The sequence below is a fragment of the Lepisma saccharinum genome, chromosome 4 (assembly GCF_977018435.1).
Source record: "Lepisma saccharinum chromosome 4, izLepSacc3.1, whole genome shotgun sequence".
NCBI classification, from domain to species: domain Eukaryota; kingdom Metazoa; phylum Arthropoda; class Insecta; order Zygentoma; family Lepismatidae; genus Lepisma; species Lepisma saccharinum.
Window position 1 is genome coordinate 106,803,383 of NC_139232.1, and position 19,400 is coordinate 106,822,782.

The following is a 19,400-nucleotide window of genomic DNA, read 5'->3' on the forward strand; positions in this document are numbered from 1 at the left end:
ACGAAAAGTTTCTGCCACCGGAGGGGTTTGAACCTACGACCATCTAATTTTCAATCCTTAACGGTAACCACTACCCCACAAGCTTTCGCTCCTAAACACACGTAGAAGGAGCTGACCAATGTAAAATGCAGATCCAACCCCCCCCCCACCCTCCTACATGTCATGTGGAAAGAATATTTGTTTGTAACAAAGAAAAGAAGGCAATACGACTGGGCGAAAACATTTAATGGAGAATTGCACATGATGGAAACTTTTCAGTCGATATTTGTGGAGGTATCTTTGCATTGAACTCGAGTGGACACAGGGGTAATATTAATGTGTCCTGAATTGCCACAAATATCAATGGTTATTTCATTAAGATATTTCAATGTCTTTGAAGCAGAACACAATTATCGTTAGAGTATCATAATTCAAGATCTGATACGTGAAAATATCCCTTTGAACGTGTGTCAATTCATTTATTTGTTTATTTTTTTTTTAGTAAATTCCAGTTTTTGGACAATCTAGCCACTATACACTATTATTACAGATGATGTTGCCATGCTCTTGTTTAATAGAAGGAGAATTAAATAAAAGAGAGCACCTCGTAAGGAGGATCGAACCTGGGACCGCTAGCAGCCCATATCATTTTATTTAATTCTCAATTTCAGGACTTTTCAGGACAGACAATCACAAACATCCATGCCCGACCCGGGATTCGTATCCGGGACCCGCGGCGTCGAAGCGCGATGTGCTAACCACTCACCACGGGGGCCGACACCACTACACCACGCCCTTACCTTCCGTTGAATCAACAATGTTTAAGTATTCTGTTCCTCCAATATTGTAAATATCCTTGGATATACATATAGTTGAATTTTACTTTAATTTTGAATTGTTTCTTGTAAGGACACAAGTACGCGACCGCCGTGAACCGGAAGTTGTTTTGCTACAGTTCGACAATCGATTGTGCCGTTCGATATGTTTTTGTTTACTCGTGGTAAACACGAGTTTTCCGGCATTGCGAAGGTTGCGGAGGGGGCCGCTACGCCACTGCCTCGCACCCACACACATCCAGAGGTATTCATTGTGAAAATGAAAACCTGAAGAAAATATTTTTCATGTTGAAGTACCCTTCATTGAAACTAAAAATTATAATAAAATCGTCTTTATTAGAGCGGGCGTTTTCGGCCTCTAGGCTCTAGGACCGTTCTTACAACAGACAAATAACTGCAGTGAATTTTAAACAACCGTCATGTGTTTTGTTGCTTTTTGTACTTTGCACTTGTAGTACTTGCCCTTTCCCCCAACGAGTGTTTCACTGTTGTCTTTTTGGAATGGCTGGGTGATGAGTTATTACACGACACGTGGGTGCATCAGTTGTTGAGTGAAAGTCACATGATCTATTCATTGAATATCAAATAAAACATAGCATGCCAGTCAGCCTGTTATTTAACTATGCTTGCAATCATGTTATCACGAACTCGTCATTTGTTCAGTCTTTCGTTTACCATGCTGCGAAAAGAACCATGAATGAATGATTGTCAACAACGTTTGCGATCAAATAGATGAACTCACGTGGATGCAACCTGCCATCACAGACTGCCATCTTGGCAACATGTGAAAAGGTTATCTCATGGGGTTATCTTCTTTCTCCCTTCTCTCTTCATCATGTCTACGTGCTTGTTAAATACTGAAGCTAAAAATAATACTATGAACAAGCATACAATAAAGACTTGGAGCTACATTGTAATTTTGAATCTCCTCAGTCCTCATACAGTTATTTGAATTCGATGGTTTTTACGATTTCGATAAGATCGATACTGAGGTGTATCGATAAGTGTGGCAAAATTGTAGTTGCACAGACGAATTTGAAGGTGACCTCAGGAAACTTTCGGCAAAATTATTCTGTATTTCAATCGAAAGAAGGTAGTGTGCTGAATATGGCATTAAACAAACTTAGCATAGATGCAGTGGACGTGACAAATAAGCGCGTGTTAATGAGGTAAGTACTTGCCGGGTAACATATTAATATTTATGCCGACTGAACGATAAAGTTTCACGCATGTGTACAGATATTAATCTTTGGGACGATTTCTATAGATTTACTAACATATAAAGGCTAATATAATGTGATTTTTTCATATTTCCATGTTTTTTCCCGGAATAATTTATTTAATTTGATTTAGAATATGCTACTCTGGTGCAGTGGATGTGCCTAGGATTTTCAAAAGGGGTGTTACATATACTTTTTTTGGTAACACTTTACTATAAGGGTGACGGATTTCTGACTTTTTACAGGAGAAAGTACTTACGCAGATCATGTTCTGCAGCGTTGTGGAAGTTTATGAATGTAGTTTTGATCCATTTTAATGCGAATGCAGGTTTTTTCCTGCCTTTGACGTTCTTTGGGCACTAATCTGATATTCCCCGGACAGATTTCTTCATTTTTACAGAAGGAACTACTTACGGTAATAAGTTCCTGTAGCATTGTCTAACATCTATAAGGTGTTTTGTGTGATGTAACGGATTTCTTCAAATTTAAAAGTTTGGGGCTCATTTGGGGGCAGTGACTCCGGCCAATTTCTAACATGCCTTTTACAGGGACACTATAGATAGAGCCGGAGCGGAGGCGGGGCCGTGTTAGCGGTTGGGCCAGTAGGTCAATTACCCCAGGGGCAGAGCCCGGAATCGGTGGGAAATTTGGACTCAACAATTTCAAACAACAATAGGAGCGATTTTACAATACCGGGAATTTCTCCATTTTGTTTGAAATTCGGCATACTCACTAAATTAGGGCTCCTAATCACGAATCTGAAGTTAAAATTTGGTGCTCACGTGTCAAACTTGCAAAATAAGAGGGTCAGTCATCACAACCGACAATGCACAATTGCTCATTATTTATCGCAAGATTTTCCGTTTTGATTACTTAAAGAACGAAATATATATATTCCTGATATTACTACGACCCTAAAATTTAACTATGTTTCCTAACCTAACCTAGCCTAATCTAACCCCGTGCCAATGGTTCGTGGGGCTAGCGCCAATGGTCCGTGGGGCTAGCCATAATTCAGGAATTTCTATACGTGAGTGCCAAATTGTAAGTGCAGATTCGTGATTAGGAGACCCAAATTAGTAAGTATCCGAAATTTCAAACAAACTGGAGAAATTCCCTGTATTGTTAAATTATACCCAAAAATATTTTTTTAGTTTAAATTTCCCACCGATTCCAGGACGAAAAACGTGAATACACCTTAAAGAATGTTCTGCAAAGCAGATAGGGAAGTACAAATGTCAAAAATTGACAAAACAAAGAAGTTATAGGTGTCCAGGAATATCAGATTTTTACCGTTCTTTGTAAAGGAATAATTGGCCAATAAAAAATTGCTTTTTTTTCAAGGATTTTTTTAACCCCCCTCAACCCCCGCCACTGCTCTGATGGTGTTAAATATATATTCGATCTTAACATGCTCATTATTGCTTATAGTGGAGGTAATTTTTAAATCTGATTGTGAACATTAGTTAGATCAAGGACATTAGTTATAGCTAGTAAGCTACACAACTAAAAGCTAGCTACCCACCAAACATTGAACCTTAAAAGAAATTAGTCACATCAGGGGTGGCATTGTTTGTGTGTTTTAAAGGGATACTCAAACACCTTGTGCCATCGACTATTATAAAATATATTTTGGGTACTTGTTTTTTTTAATTTAGTGCATATTTTAGCTGTTGTGATGAATAGTTTGCCCCTTTTCTGAAGAAAACCTTATCCAACCCCTTGTTATCAAACCTTTGAAACAATTGACAAGACTTGTTAAAATGATTGTATAAATATATTGCTGTTGTATTGTTTCCTTTTGTAACAATCAATCTGACCTCCAACTCAAACATTTGTCAAAAATCAAAGTTTTATATATTTTTTCCACCATGCTCTCTATTAGAGCCTATTAATATTTCAAATCCCTGACTACTGTCATGAATATGTGATTGTGTGTGTGTGTGTGTGTGTGTGTGTGTGTTGTTTTATGCTCGTGAGTATAGGTTAGGTTTTTATTCCCGTATGTATTTTTTTTCTTATCATTTTATTATGTAATTTTTTTCTTTGTAATTTTATATGTCTCTTTTTATATTTTAATATTTACCTTTCTATGTAATGGTTTAAATGTTGTTGTAAACATGGTTAAGTGGTAGAAAAGACTACAAAGCCTTAACTTCGCCATGATAAACAAGACGCAATAAATAAATAAATGTATGAATCTAATTTGACTAAAATGTATGTATTTTATGTTGTTTTTTTCAGAGTTGATTTCAATGTTCCTCTTAAAGATGGAGTTATTACAAACAATCAGCGCATTGTTGCGGCTTTGGATACCATAAAATATGCTTTAGAGAAGCAAGCTAAGTCAGTCGTATTGATGTCTCATCTTGGACGACCTGATGGAAGAAGGAATGAAAAATATACCCTCAAACCAGTAGCAGAGGAATTGAAAAAGTTGCTCAGTAGGTAAGAAATTATTTTTACTTGTAAGGATCCATTCGTTGTTCAAAAATGCAATTGCGTTTACAGAATTTGCTACATAATATCTTATGAAGATAATATTTATTTTCAGTTCATAAGATCATATGCATACCTTATGTTGAACAGGTCCATGGAAGTCGGGAGGGGCACCCCATGCCCCCGGATAATGAAAGTATACTAAAAGTTATATATTTCACACATATAATTTAATTTCAGCCACAATTATATATGTTAATTATTGCATGAACATGATTCAAACAATGTTTTTTGAGGGAGTAACAATATTACAGGGGAAGTTTGCCTTGTTTGCCCCCCTGGAAAAAAATACCTTGCTTGCCCCTACCTGGAAATAATCCTGCAAACATCCACGAACGGGTCCAACTATTTACAAGTACGATATTGTGGGTAATGAAGCAGATTAAGTCCTTCTTAATACTGGGTGTGGTTTACTTTGTTGGAAAACTTGTCAGCTGCCTTTGTTGTGAAGATATCAGGGTGAAGAAATGTGTTTATGCAGACCTATGGGCAGTACTGAATGCAGTCCAAATCAATGTGCTTTCGCACTGCAGGATGTTGAATTTTGATTTTTGTAAGTAATTTTCAAGCATGTTTTTGATTATTCTTGGCAACCTATAGATCAATATTTTTCTTCCTTTTTTTAGGGATGTAAGTTTCCTAAATGATTGTGTTGGGACAGAAGTGGAGAAAGTGTGTGCTGACCCAGCTCCTGGGTCTATTATTTTATTGGAGAATTTAAGGTTTCATGTAGAAGAAGAAGGAAAAGGTGTTGATGAATCAGGAAATAAGGTAATGAAGAAATATCACTATCATGTTAACACAAATATAATCTTTAAAGGAGATAGAATATATGCTGTAATTGCTCATCCATTACATAATTTCTATACACATGTTTCATAAATTCTTTCTACTAAGTTGGTGTACCATAGGTAAAGGGTTAGCAGATGTCTGGTTTTTCCTGAACATTTCCTACATTTTTGAGCGTCTCATAATATTAATTAGGAAAATACGTAACAGAAAAAAAATCATGGAAGTTACAAGTCTATGGACTGCGCTTCCAAACACAATAGTGAAATTTATTTTGGTTCAGTCATTACCCAGAAAGAAAATAGTTTGTCCTGCTATTAAACAAATGAGAAAAAGGAAGCAATTAATGAACAAAGTGTTGGGACCACTTTCTGATAACGTCACTGTTCATTGCTTGAGCAGAATTTCTTGCCTTAGGGATTATACTGATGGAACAAGGTGTTGCCCAATCTTATTCAATATAATTTGATTGTAAAGCAGAGGTATAGAGAAAAGAGTTATTCAGGGTATCTGCCAGTCAAGAAAGTCATGGAAGTCAAGAAAAAGTAAAGAAATCAAGAAGTCAATATAAAGGCAATAAATTATTCTTGTGGTCAAAAATTTTGCTTCCTTATGACTGATTGGTTGGTTTTGTATATTTTATTTAACTTTTTTCTGTCCCTTTGGCTAATCGCAAAGATGATGATGAATGGTGGTAAGATAAGATGGATGAATGGACAGTCACAAACATATAGGGACAACCGACACAAGCCCCACATAAGATTATACTGGCTGCGAGTCCAGATGCCAAACAGTTCAGGATGCATTAATACGAGAAAGCAGATCTAGTTCTCTTCTTAAATTCAGCTTCAGTTATTATCTTAACTGGCCCTTTGGTAGGAGTTTTCATTAAATAAATATTTATCTGTCTTAATTACTAATTTCCAACTTTACCTAAGTAGGGGTCAAATAAATAAACGTTGAGAAAAACTGAAAAAAGGTCTCAAAGTCCAGAAAAAGTCAAGAATTCTGGATGTGTTATTTTGGTAGACATCCTGTTATTGAACTAAAAACTACCCAAGATGAAACTTCTGGAACAATTTTAAATTACGGTAATTGCTTAATATTTGTTTGCCATTACAGGTCATAATTCAAATGTTGAGAGAGTACTTTCATTACCATCAGCACAACAGACTCACGAGATAAATTATTTTTTTATAAAGTCTGTAAAATGTTTGGTACTGGTCCCTATAATTTCAGAGTTTGACTGTCCATTCTAACATAAATACTCTAGCTTGACTTAAACGTGAAATTTTAATAAAAATTGCCTTCTCTGAGAAGTACCACTTAAATCATGTAGTAAGAGGTGCATTGATTAGTATAATTGAAAGTTTTAAAATTTTACATTTAAAAATTCATTAGGAATTAATTTTTTTTAAACTGAAAAGTGTCATTTTTTAACTACATTCTAACGTGTTCTATAGAAATATGTATTATTTATTGAGAATGTTTTGTGTCCTACATTTTGGGACAGCATGTCCTACATTTCCCTTACAGCGATCTGGTAACTCTAAATGCAGTGGAACCCAGATTTTACATTTTCCCCTGTTCTATTGTATTTTGTTTGTCAGCTTGGTGGCTGAGTGCATCAAGTGGTTGACCTTCAATCTCACCACAAAAGGGCCTGTGTTCAAATCCCAGCATGGGTGTTCTTTGGGAGGAATGTCCCTTCATCATATCATCACTTATCTTCATTGTTGCAATTAGCTAAAAGTGACAGGAGAAAGACACTATGTATGTATAATGTAATATTTTGTTTGTCCTTTCTTTATGATGGGTGCATATAGCTAGATGTGCAATCCCTTTACATTGAAGGATAAACCATGAACATAGCTAACACCACCACATAGAGTAATTTAGCAAGATTACAGCATCATGACATAAAGCAAAAATCATTTAAACATGCAAAATGACTTTTTTTTTTTAACATAAACCTAACATTGATAGTTTTGAATAGTATAAGAAATTGTTTTGATTATTCTTCAGTTTTGTTCAGAGCGAAAATGTTTTTTCCTTGTAATGACAGTGTAAATGTGTGAATTTTATTATTTAAGATGCTACAGCAAATGCAGTATAATATTGAGGAAGTATAATTATAAAAACCTTGGCAAGAAATTACCAAATATTTGTAACATTCCATCATACATCTCAGTAGAGCTACTAAAGGACACAGCTGAAATGGAAACTTTTTTTTATTTACGTACAAAAATATAATACTGAAAATAAAATATTTCTTGTTTCAGGTTAAAGCACCAGCTGATTCTGTGAAGTCATTCCGTGAATCTTTGAGGAAATTAGGAGACATTTACGTAAACGATGCATTTGGAACTGCCCACAGGGCTCACAGCTCCATGATGGGAGATGGCTTTGACAAACGTGCATCAGGTTTTCTTTTGAAAAAAGAACTGCAATATTTCGCCAAAGCATTGGACAATCCAGAAAGGTAATTTTTTGACTCCTTTAAAATTGCATACTAAAACTACAAGCATATTTTAGGTACACTAAGACATCACCGTTAATACTATGTGATAACAAGGTTAGTTGTACAATTAAAACGTTCTTGTGACCAGTTCATTCTGCTAATCTATGGTATGACAATTCTTTTGAACATTAATTTGGACGTCATGTGGCCATACACCGGTACCAGTGGCCATGCCAGTTGAAACAACCCCAGAACATGATGCTGCCACCATCACACACACTACACACTTGGGTAACAGACGTTCTCTGGGTAGTCGCCATACCCACTTTCTCTCATCTGATCGAAACAGTGTGAAGCGTGATTCATCGCTCCATAGGACCTTATTATAGTGTGTGTGGGAAATTTTGTAAAAGCAGCTGTATTTTTTTTTTTCAGCATTAGTGGAAACTCTGATATGGGTCAACCCTTAGCATTTTTAATTCTAAAACAAATGTGCACCTAGCATTTTTTGTTGCTCTACATAATATTTGTGTATTTATTTTTCAGGCCATTCCTAGCTATCCTTGGAGGTGCAAAGGTTGCTGATAAAATTCAGCTGATTGAAAACCTGTTGGATAAAGTGAATGAGATGATCATTGGTGGTGGTATGGCATACACATTCTTGAAACAACTTAAAGGAATGTCTGTAAGTGATTCAAACCTTTAACCATTAAATTTAAAACCAATTAACCATTATTTGTAAACAGTCATTTGTAAGATAATTTTGGTGTTTCCAAAGAACTAAAAATCATTCTGCAATGTTAAAGCAATATTGTATTTTTATTTCAGATTGGCAATTCACTGTATGATGAAGAAGGAGCAAAAATTGTTGCCAAATTGGTGGAAAAAGCTAAGAAAAATAATGTCAAACTTCATTTACCTGTTGATTTTGTAACAGCAGATAAATTTGCAGAAGATGCTCAGGTATGATTGATTGTGACTTATATTTATTATTAAAAGTACATTACTGTTACCTTTACTTTCCCTTCTTTTCTTAGTGTAACAATTAATGTTTATTGCACCTTTTTGTGTTTTGCTATTGGTTTAGTGTAGTAGTTAATAATTGTCTTAATGCTTCCATATTATTATAAAATCTGTTTGAGGCTATTTACCAAATCAACTTGACAATCAATTTATGAATACACAAAACCTGCTTCCATCACAGTAATCAATATTTTATTGCATATGCAAGTGATTCCACATGATATTGCCTAAATCTCCTTTGTTTTATCTATAGATTTACTGAAATCATACGCAATCATTGATTAGCATATTTTCAGATGTTTTATCTCACTGTCATATGCACTGAAATCTTTTAATGTGCAGTACATGTTTGATACTATATATTCCAGATTATACAAAATGGGTGTGCTCCCATGAAATTTTCAGTGGGCTTGGAATTTTACCATTCATTTGTTTTTTCATCAGCAGTGAAATATTTTGGATTTAAGTTTGAAGTTTTGTGGAAAAAAATTGCACTTGTTCAAGTTGCAGAACACATTAATTTTTAAGATGGTGTGAAAGGTAGGCTGTACAAGTGACCATGCTGGTACACTCCTGACTAAATAATTTTTTCGAATGGAAAATGGATAGGAAGAAAATTGCACCAAATCTTACCTTCCTAAGCTGCTCATATAAGCATCTAGGAGAATGACACAATCAGAACTACTTCAGTTTTCATTTCCTTGACTTGTAACACTGAAATGAAGAAAATACATATTCATGTTTGTTTGTAGGTTGGATCTGCTACGCAGGAATCTGGTATCCCTGATGGATGGATGGGATTGGATGTTGGACCAAAGACAATTGAGCTTTTCAAGGAACCAATCACTCGAGCGAAGGTTATAGTTTGGAATGGGTAGGTGGAACTAAACTTTAGATCAGATCTTGTGATGCTTGGCAAATGTGATAGTAGCGTGCCACATTAATTTGACATTAACCAACGTCTAGTTTATAATGTACCTATTCTAACATTGTTTAAAGTGTGCCTCTTGTCTCATTTTCAGGAGACTATTTTTTTTCCTCATCTTTGCGGGTGGTGGCAGACTGAACTACAACAGACCTTTTCTCAAGAAATAAAAATGAGAACTGGCTGCTTAAAGGGATCAAAAAATAGCACAGAGAACCATTTTGTAATGTTTTATTTATTTATTTTGCAAGTCACTAAGAGTTCCATGCGTATGTGAGGACTCCTCTATCGTTTTATAGAAATACACAACCTGTCTGCTCTCAGCACTTTTTAAAAGTATTTTGTTTCACCAAAAATTGAATGCTGCTCTCCGATATGGTTTATGGCATGCCTCTCAAATTTAGATAAGACTAAATTTCTTCCTGGCCATTGTTCATCACCAAATTCCATCCACAAAACACTTGCAAAAGCCCATTCTTCTGAAGATGTTAAATATTCAAACTTCTCACTAAAGACATAGACTGGCAGACCACATATTCCTGCATAAAATAATGAATGGCAGGCAACATCAGAAGTGACCACCTTCTTCAGGAAATTCCCTTTTGAGTGCCATTCAAGAAGCACTCAACTTTTTGCTTCTCAGAAGCCAAGATTGTGCCTCATCCAGCGCACTGTTCCATAGACTGCACAGAAAATATAATAATCCGACAAGCCAAATATATATTTTTGATAATCAGACACGTTTTAGAAGACTGTAAGTCTCTTAACCACATGTAAGTTTAGTTCATGTTATTATTTTTGTTGTAATTTTTTGTTAATACGTTCCAATGTAAAATGGCTAATGCTGTATTTGGAATAAGTTAAAGGGTGACCTTTTCTGAAGATAAGCAAATATAATCCTCTGTGGAGCTTGTGTTGTGTCCTGTCCATGTGTGTTTGTGATTATCCCTTCATCCATCTAATCTTATCACCATTCATCCTCACCTTCCTGATTAGCCAAAAGTCCATTCATCCTCACCTTCCTGATTAGCCAAAAGTCATCCTCACCTTCCTGATTAGCCAAAAGTGGCAGAAATGCAAAGTAAAATAAACTTAAATCAGTGAATCCATCCCAACCTACAAGGAAAAGGGGTGTAAGGGGTAACTTTTCCATAAGCAACCAAAGGTGAACTCCACTTCCATGTAGTACACCCTGGACTTTATTCTTGTAAACTACACAGGCTCTGGTTATTTACCAACATGACACTTTCTGAAGTCTGAATCAGATAACTGCATAAAATGTTATTTGAAGGGAAAAATTGTGTAATACGTGTAATTTCTAAATCAAATTTAGTGCTACATTCACCATTTTAATACTGAAATGCCATTTTATGTACCGCTTTTGATCCTGAAATTTGTCAAATTTTTATACCGAAATCTTTATCTTTTATTTACCATAAATATGTCGCTCTAGTTATAATTTTACACCGAACGTTTTTATGACAAAAAGTCACAACATGTTTTCTGCATGCATCACCATGAACTTGATGCATAGAACATGCACTTTTGACACGTGTAATAAGGATAAACTCTCCTCTCTGATTGCAGACCAGCTGGAGTGTTTGAATTTGCAAATTTTGCAAAGGGCACAAAGGCCATCATGGACACTGTAGTTGCTGCCACACAGAAAGGTACAATAACAATAATTGGTGGTGGAGACACAGCTACGTGTTGCGCCAAATGGGGGACTGAGGATAAGGTCAGTCATGTTAGTACTGGAGGCGGTGCAAGCTTGGAACTTCTAGAAGGTACGTATTCGTATTTATTTTGAACGTGCTGAATAACTTTAATATCTGGAATAATAAGTGTTTAACACACACAATTACAGGGTTCCCACAAGAACTCTAAATGTATTTACATGTTCATGAAATTAGAGAAACTACAAATGTACTACAGGGAATATTTCCAAACACTACAAAAAATCATAAACAGCGCATGGGGCAAGAAGGAACACACAAATAAATATTAGACATTTTATGCTATACAAAACTTCCTGTTGCTTTTAACACTTGGTATCCATGATGTATTTCCAGTTTTCGCTATTAATTTGCTTATCGGTGTTACGAACTCTACGGAAATGCCATGTTTACACTTCCCCCAATGTTCACTCTTGCCCTGGCTGTTATGGGTTATTCTTTTTAAGAAAAGGGGGCTAGATAAGCCTTGTCCAGAAGTCAAAAAATGATTTAAAAATATTTACAAATTTTTTCAGTAAAAGTTAATTTAGTCATTAGTTACAAGATTCATAATCTTTATTTCCTCTTTTCAGAATTTTACAAAGAATATGTAAATTTTCCCCTCTGTGGACTCTCCGCATTCAAAATTTATGGATGTAGATTATTTTAATTTTTTTCTGATAGACAAATTAAGTTTTAATAGATTATGATTAATGAAATAATCATATTAGAACCTCCAATTAAAGTTAAAAAATAATTTCACGAAGATCATAGTTGAGTTAAATGTTAATATTATAATGTCCCATGGCGAGTTTTCCACTTCATGAAAAGGTCCTATAAAAATCCAGTTTTAACTCCACATCAGGAATTTGAGGGCATGAAAGCCATTGTGATTTCAAGGGACAGTTGGAGGTGTCTGTCTTGCCAGTTGTGCAAGATTTTTGGGATTAAGTTCTGATATTCCACCTTTGTTCAGATCATACAAGGTCTGTCCCAAAAGTAATGAGACATTTTTTGGTGGGCAAGTCAGAAGTGTCAGATATGGACCTATTGTGCAGGGCGGTTGGTGGAGGATGTCAGGTATACAGCCTGATGCAACTTATTTGCCTCCGAGCTGTTCCAGTGTTCGGTATGCAATAAAATTTTGCGTTAAACTTGGTAGATCCACTACCGACATGCTTGAAATGTTAAGACAAGCCTATGGGAACGAGACTTGAACTTTGTAAGTTCTTGTAGATTCAAATGTATTTATTTATTTTCTTGTTCACCAAATGAATAAGTTATTGATAAGCAGATAATTAAACTGCAAAAATCCGATTGGAATTTCTGAAACAGAAGACTAATTTGGAAATGCAAAATGAAAAATTATGAAAAATACCAAAAGCGATTAAAAAATCATGAAGTTCAGACCGCAAACCTGTTTTATATCTTGCTACCCCAAGGAAGGAAGTGAAGACTTTGCTAGAAATAAATAACATTGAAGAAAGTGAAAAAATACTTTTGTTTGGTTAAGTCATGAGAGACCAGATAATGAAATGTTGCCTAACCTAATTATTAGGTTATCAGCATGTTAAATAAACATGGAATATTCTGAAAATTTATTTTAAATTTGCCGAAAAGTCAGGGGATTTGTATTGCCAAAGTGAGTAGGGAAGTAAGTAGACTATTGAGATTTACCAGTGTATCTTCTATCTGCAGATACAGATTGAGAAGTAGGTAATAGATATTACATGCTTGTTCTACTTCTTATTCCTCCTGTAGTTTACAAGCATTTAAACATACTTTTTGAGCTATAAGAGGAATAATTCTACACTGCAGGCAATACGTACATACAAGAAAAATTATTCTGCATGAATGTTCATATTTCAGTTGGTATTGCAGAGAAAGATGCAGCATGTAGCTGAAAATATTTGATAAACCAGAGGGATTATGTTAGTCGAGATCTCTTAAAGTATTCTTTTTTCTTACAGGAAAAGTTTTACCTGGTGTAGCTGCTCTTTCTGAAGCGTGATCTGAGAAAAGGATCCACTTAGTATGAGAAGTGTACATTGAAATGTGTTTAGTGCAGACAACTAGAATTGTGACTGTGATCAGTGGAATATTTAGGACTATTTACAAGGTGAACATAAATGTGTTACACTTGCTAGAGACATTTCTCTGATTATTGGAAATAAAGAGGTTTGTGTACGTATGTGTACATATATGTCTGTAAATAAATGTGGATCTAGTGTGCATTGTTTTTGTATTTTGGTATAAACACAACAAAACACCCATCCCTTGTCCACAATTCTAACCTAGGAGTTTTTTGCCTTTGTAGAATGTTATGCTAACTAGTCCAATACTTTTATTATTATTATTATTATTGAGTTCAATCTTTGGCATGGTTATAATCAAACAGAATTCTAGGCAGCTTTGCTTTTCAGAGATTCACTGTTTATACTTATTCCTTTCTGTGTAATTTTTTCATTGGGACAAGGTTGAAAAATTTCCAGGTAGTTGAAGTAGTGTTGCATAGGACACACACATGTAAAAAAAACATTGTGCTGGAAATAAAATACATGCTTAACCAATAGGAGAGTTTCACCTACATCATTGAAATACATATTGTGGGTTGGAGCTGCCATGATTATGAGCCTGCTAAGTAATGCAACCGAACATTGCAGTGAGGAACATTTAAATGTAATGGTTAGTCACATATTTCGATACAAAAACTTGGGACATTTCGGAATCAAATGTGGTAAAAAAAAAAAAAAAAGGCATTTTGGTGTTACAATGGAGAATAAAACCCTAAATTTGATTTCATTTTCCATGATTTGCATAACACTCAGGATATTTAAAAAAGTGTCACATTGGTGAATAAACTAAATTTCATGTTTAAAGAGTTTATTTTGCATTTTGCAGTTCATTTTGTGACAAAACATGGTAGTATGACAATCAGTTTTTGTCACCTACGTTTTTATTATTCTATATCCTAGGTTTTCATTATTTTATATTTTTCTGTAACTTCGTATCCTCTTGAAGCTTCGGTAGAAAAACACCACGTTTCTGAATCTTTTGTGTTTCTCTGCTTTTGTCGACTTTTCCCCCCGTTCGGTCGTAGGAGCTGGGAACTAACAATGTGCTGTGATAAATCTTTCACTGTTCTGAGCGACTTTTGTGCATTTGGCGACAGGAGAAGCCCCACTTGGGAGGCCAATTAGTGGAGGAACATGTTAGGTACCGGATGAGGGTCCAGGCGATAGAACTATATTCTTTTCACCCCATTCAAACGCAACACGTGTGCCCCAAGAAGCTGGACCAAGCAAAAAAGGGATGCCTGACCAGCAACGACGCAACTTCAGATTTCCGTGCCTAAAAGTAAGTCTGTTGGATTCGAAATTTCAAGTTGTCTTTAAATAGTGGCAGAACGGACAAACACATACAGTCTAGCGCCAGTTTTCGATCCGACAACACCTCTGCGACAGTTGGAATAAAGATTCGGAACTTTGTCTTTTTCCTACCGCGCTGTGTGTTTTACCCTGCGTGAGTGAGTGACAGTGACTAGTTGTATAAATACGCAGTGTTAATTAGTGACCTGTGCACTGGATTCGTGTTATTCTTTTTGTGAAGAAGAACATTAATACAACTATGGCAGATTAAATCACAAGAGAAGGGGGGCCATGGGTCTTCCTATTCTGCATAAAGCCAATGCCGCAGATCATCGCCGCCCAGCGTCGCGGTGCCACACCACTAAAGCCACAAACGTCTCGCCGCCACAAATGACGTCCGCAGCCCAATTTGAAGCCATGTAATGATACTGCCGAAAGCCTTCAGCCGAATCAGCATCCTTGAGTACTTCCACGCCGACGAGAATTCTACAGAGAGAAATAGAGAGAGGAATGGGAAGATGAAGCGACATCAGCCCTCACTTAGACCTACCATCTAGAAGAGAAGATTGAGAGACGAAGCGACCCCTACTGCATCTTGAGACAACGCCGACGTCCAGCATAAGATTAGCAGTGAAAATCCACGAATACCCCCGGTAAAAGCAACTTCGCCTGTTTTCGCCGTCCCCCCCAAGTAGAGAGAGAGAGAGAGAGATGATGCAAAGAAATTAATCGCTCCATCATGAGGCAGACAAGATGGCAGAGAGACTGTTTTCCCTAATCTATGATCGCGGTGATGTCGAAGCGTAGAAGGAAGGTGTGTCCTAGAAGTTTGTGAAATGCCGCTACAAAGAAGTAACGTGGGGAAGTGTTAGTGTCGCGAGGAGGACCGCGGATTGACGTCACGCCGCCGTTTATAGAGGACTACGGTAAACGTCGCTGGAACGTCTAGAACGCCGAGATGGTACAATATACTACTGTTAATTTTCTATATGTATGAGTGATCATCGACCCAAGACTCCAAAGATCGGCCGTCGGACGAAAAGATACCAGTATTTAAATTAAAAGTCGCAAAGCTATTGATTAAATTTCTTGCCAACATCATCTAAATTTTCAAAACAATTGCTAATTAGGAAGATCGATTCACAGCATACTGTTGTTTTTCCACGCTCTGCACCGAGCTGTTGAGTAATAATTTTTATTTATGTCACCTTATATGCTTTACTCGGTAATATTTGATTAAAACTGCATAAATCGTGTATCTCTTGCAGAAATCATCCCTCAAGTTGTTAAATGAGGAAGTAAATTAACTTAGTGATATTTTTAATATATTCATACATAAGTGTCTTCATTTTTCATTCTGTAAACATGTATGCCTTGCATTGGATATTTATGTTGCACGAGTTGCGTGCCCTGCCTAATGTTATTGAAGTTCCGAAGCGCTTTTGTGATAATTCTACAATAATTATTTAATGTTTTAATAAATTCCGAAATATAAAATATTAAGTGTTATGCACGTTGGCAGAATGTAAGGAGCACGCGCAGATGAACGCTAAGTATCTCTAATTCTAAGCAAATTAACGTCTGCGGGCGCAGTATAAGATTCATAAGAAAACTAAATGTTGCTTGGTGTCTAAAAAAGGGCCAATGTATTTATCTTTATGTAATTGTTCCCCTGCAGTATGAGAGAGTGTGTGAATGCTTGAACGATAGTGAGGGGTTGTGTAATGTGTGTATTTTTTGTGTGTTATATAATATACATTATTGTTATATATGATTTGACTATGATTTGTGTTTATACATACAGTATACTAATCCTCATAACTATTGGTATTAATATTTTGTTCGTTAAGTCAGCAAAGCATTTCCGCTGGACTTTATGGCAAACTTCAATTATTATTATTAATACGCCTTCATGGTGTGGTGCTATGCACAGGGGAGCACTTTACCTTTTTTTACCTTTATTAATTATTCAACGTCACTTTATGCACGAGCCGGCTATTCGTCGGGGGGTAAAAACCGATCCGGTCACACGTACCCTGGAATCAAACCGCTTGGCTAGGCACCTAGGAATGGGACTTCGGTCTCCGGACTAAGTGTTAAAACCCAGGTACCGTTAGAATTTGGCACCCGAACTAAGGACAAACCAAACCAAAATCCGTTAGAGTAGGAAACTGCACATAGCAACTTTTAAAATCATGAAAAATGAACATTACAGTGTGTTATTTCACACTTTGTATTTTTTGTCAAAAACCAAATATACGTGCCTCTGGCAGTGGTTCATTTTGTAATGATCAGATCAGAGGCAACACTGGCTATGAATAATTCAGGACCTAACTACAATTCCAGCAAAACTGTAAAATACCTATGCTGACATGCACAATACAAAGAAAATAGCCATCCAAGGGAACCACCAACATATGAAGGTGACAACACACTAAAGATTGGAATTTTCAACCCCTTCCCTGTGTTCGGCGTAATATTATGCCCTTGGTTACTATAGCTTCTTCGGCGTAATATTACGCCCTTGGTTACTATAGCTTATTCTGTGTTGGGCATAATATTACACCCACAAACATCTCAGACTGAAGTAACCTGTGTTGAACGGAATAATACGTTTCTTGTTTGTGAAACATGTGTTTTGCTATTGAGGTAGACACTACCTGTTATTTAGTCACGATTTTCAGTGCCGACAAAGAAGAAAAATAAGTTCAGAGGAAAGTAAACTGTTTTTGTGTTATGCTGACAAAGTGCAAACGTGAGTTCATTTGTGGGCCGCGTTTAGTCAGTTGCTTTATGTAAATTCTTTTTTGGTGTTGCATTATTTGAACTGTTGATGATTTATTTTTGAGTTTCTAATAGCATTGTCAAACAGGATTGAAATATTTTTCCCTCATCCCTATTGAAGATATTGCAATGAAACTTGGCGGACGCATTACGTATAGACCTTAGTATTTTTGAAGGTAGATTATAATCTGGTACCTATATCCAGGGCTGGTCCAGAGGGCCCCAAAGTTACCAAAAGGGATTTTCAGGAGGGAAATTTCCCGAATTATCCCTGATTTCTCCTTTCCTCATACTTGATGTACACATGTGCGTGGTACCATTTGAAAGCCTGTTCTATTCTAAAAAGAAAGATGTATGAACCATGATACTCGGATGAATTGTGCTGAAGCAGTAGCTACTAAAAATATTACTACGCAAACTCAGGAAAAAATACACAGAACGGGAAACCATTTTGTCAGAAAATTTCACAGGGAAGGGGTTAAAAATGATCGAGAAACTATTTACTGTTTTTCAGGATCACTTTACATGAATGAAATGTGCCTTTTTTTTTGCAAGTTAATATTAAAAATCTTTATTCCAACAAAGATTCTGACAATATCTATTACAACAAAAAGTTAAAAGAATTCTCCATTAATTCCATTTTTCCCACATTCCGAGTTCTTTAGCTGTGGATCCTTGATGAATGTACCGAGTGGTTATAATTAAACTGACTGTTCAGGGTGGTACAGCGTGGGCTGTAATGAGCGTAGGAGTCTGAAACTTCGTAGATATGCTAATGAAGCAATGCGCTTGCAAATTATGCCAAAAAAGAAAAGTTCCAATTCTCGCCACCAGGTTAAAATATGGCACAGTAAGCAGTCAGAACGTGCTATGGGTAAAGGAAAAAGGCAGGAATGATCAAACACATGATAACATGGTTCTGGCATGTCCACAATTTCCATGGGGATGGGCCGCCTTCCTCTCCCTGGTGCGACACCCAATCCACCTGTTTCCTCGAATTTCTTCAACATGTTCTTTAGCCCATTAATTGACATGAACCCCTCTTCTGAGCCCTTTCTGTCGGCGATATTCCCGCAATGCAGCGTTGCTATTGCTCCCATTCTGGTAAAACAACTTCACTAGCAGTGCACGGTCTCGCTTCGCAATAGCCATTGTGTTTTACACGAACAAATTCAACTTTCACATCGAAAGGAATCATCAACAAGCGTCACCCACAACAACCAGGGAGCTTATACAACAGTTAGGCAAAGCCACCAACGTCGGAATAACATACTGACGTCAAAGATACTGAAATTTCCACGTTCTGACTGCTTACAGCACCATATTTTAACCTGGTGGCGAGAATTGGAACTTTTTTTTGCATAATTTGCAAGCGCATTTCTTCATTAGTATATCTACGAAGTTTCAGACTCCTACGCTCATTACAGCCCGTACTGTACCACTCTGAACACAGTCAGTTTAATTATAACCACCTCGTATAATTGAGTTTTCACTGTATTACTTAATGTGCAGTATATTTTTCTTGGAAGTAGAAATCAGTGTCTTACAAAGATCTTCATATGTAGTCAAATTATTGGTAAGGTAATGGTATTACCGTAGATAGACCTTTTCTATGAGGGTTATTTTATGTTGCTGTTGTACCTCGTGAGTTCATCATAACGATGACCATGAATGACACGAAATAGTGACGTGTACAGTGGTGGAAAAAAGTTCTTCCCCATAAGACTTTAATGGCAGTAAATAATGCCGGAAAGGTAGGCAACACACATTGCACCTTTAGGTGATCGGGTGATTCTGTCTG

The 19,400-nt window shown here is 36.4% G+C and overlaps 2 protein-coding genes across 2 annotated transcripts in view; one reads left to right on the forward strand and one right to left on the reverse strand.

Moving 5' to 3' along the window:
• The window catches only part of LOC145986712 (selenoprotein N-like), a 202,514-nt gene that overhangs the window by 150,503 nt on the left and 32,611 nt on the right, over positions 1-19,400 (reverse strand). The gene's annotated exons all lie outside the window — the stretch shown is intronic.
• Pgk (phosphoglycerate kinase) lies at positions 1,692-13,679 on the forward strand. Its single transcript, XM_083121033.1, has 9 exons — positions 1,692-1,984; positions 4,280-4,483; positions 5,161-5,305; positions 7,606-7,805; positions 8,331-8,469; positions 8,613-8,747; positions 9,560-9,681; positions 11,320-11,519; positions 13,418-13,679. The coding sequence occupies exons 1-9, from the start codon at positions 1,773-1,775 to the stop codon at positions 13,456-13,458; spliced, it is 1,398 nt and encodes a 465-aa protein (XP_082977159.1). The 5' UTR covers positions 1,692-1,772; the 3' UTR covers positions 13,459-13,679.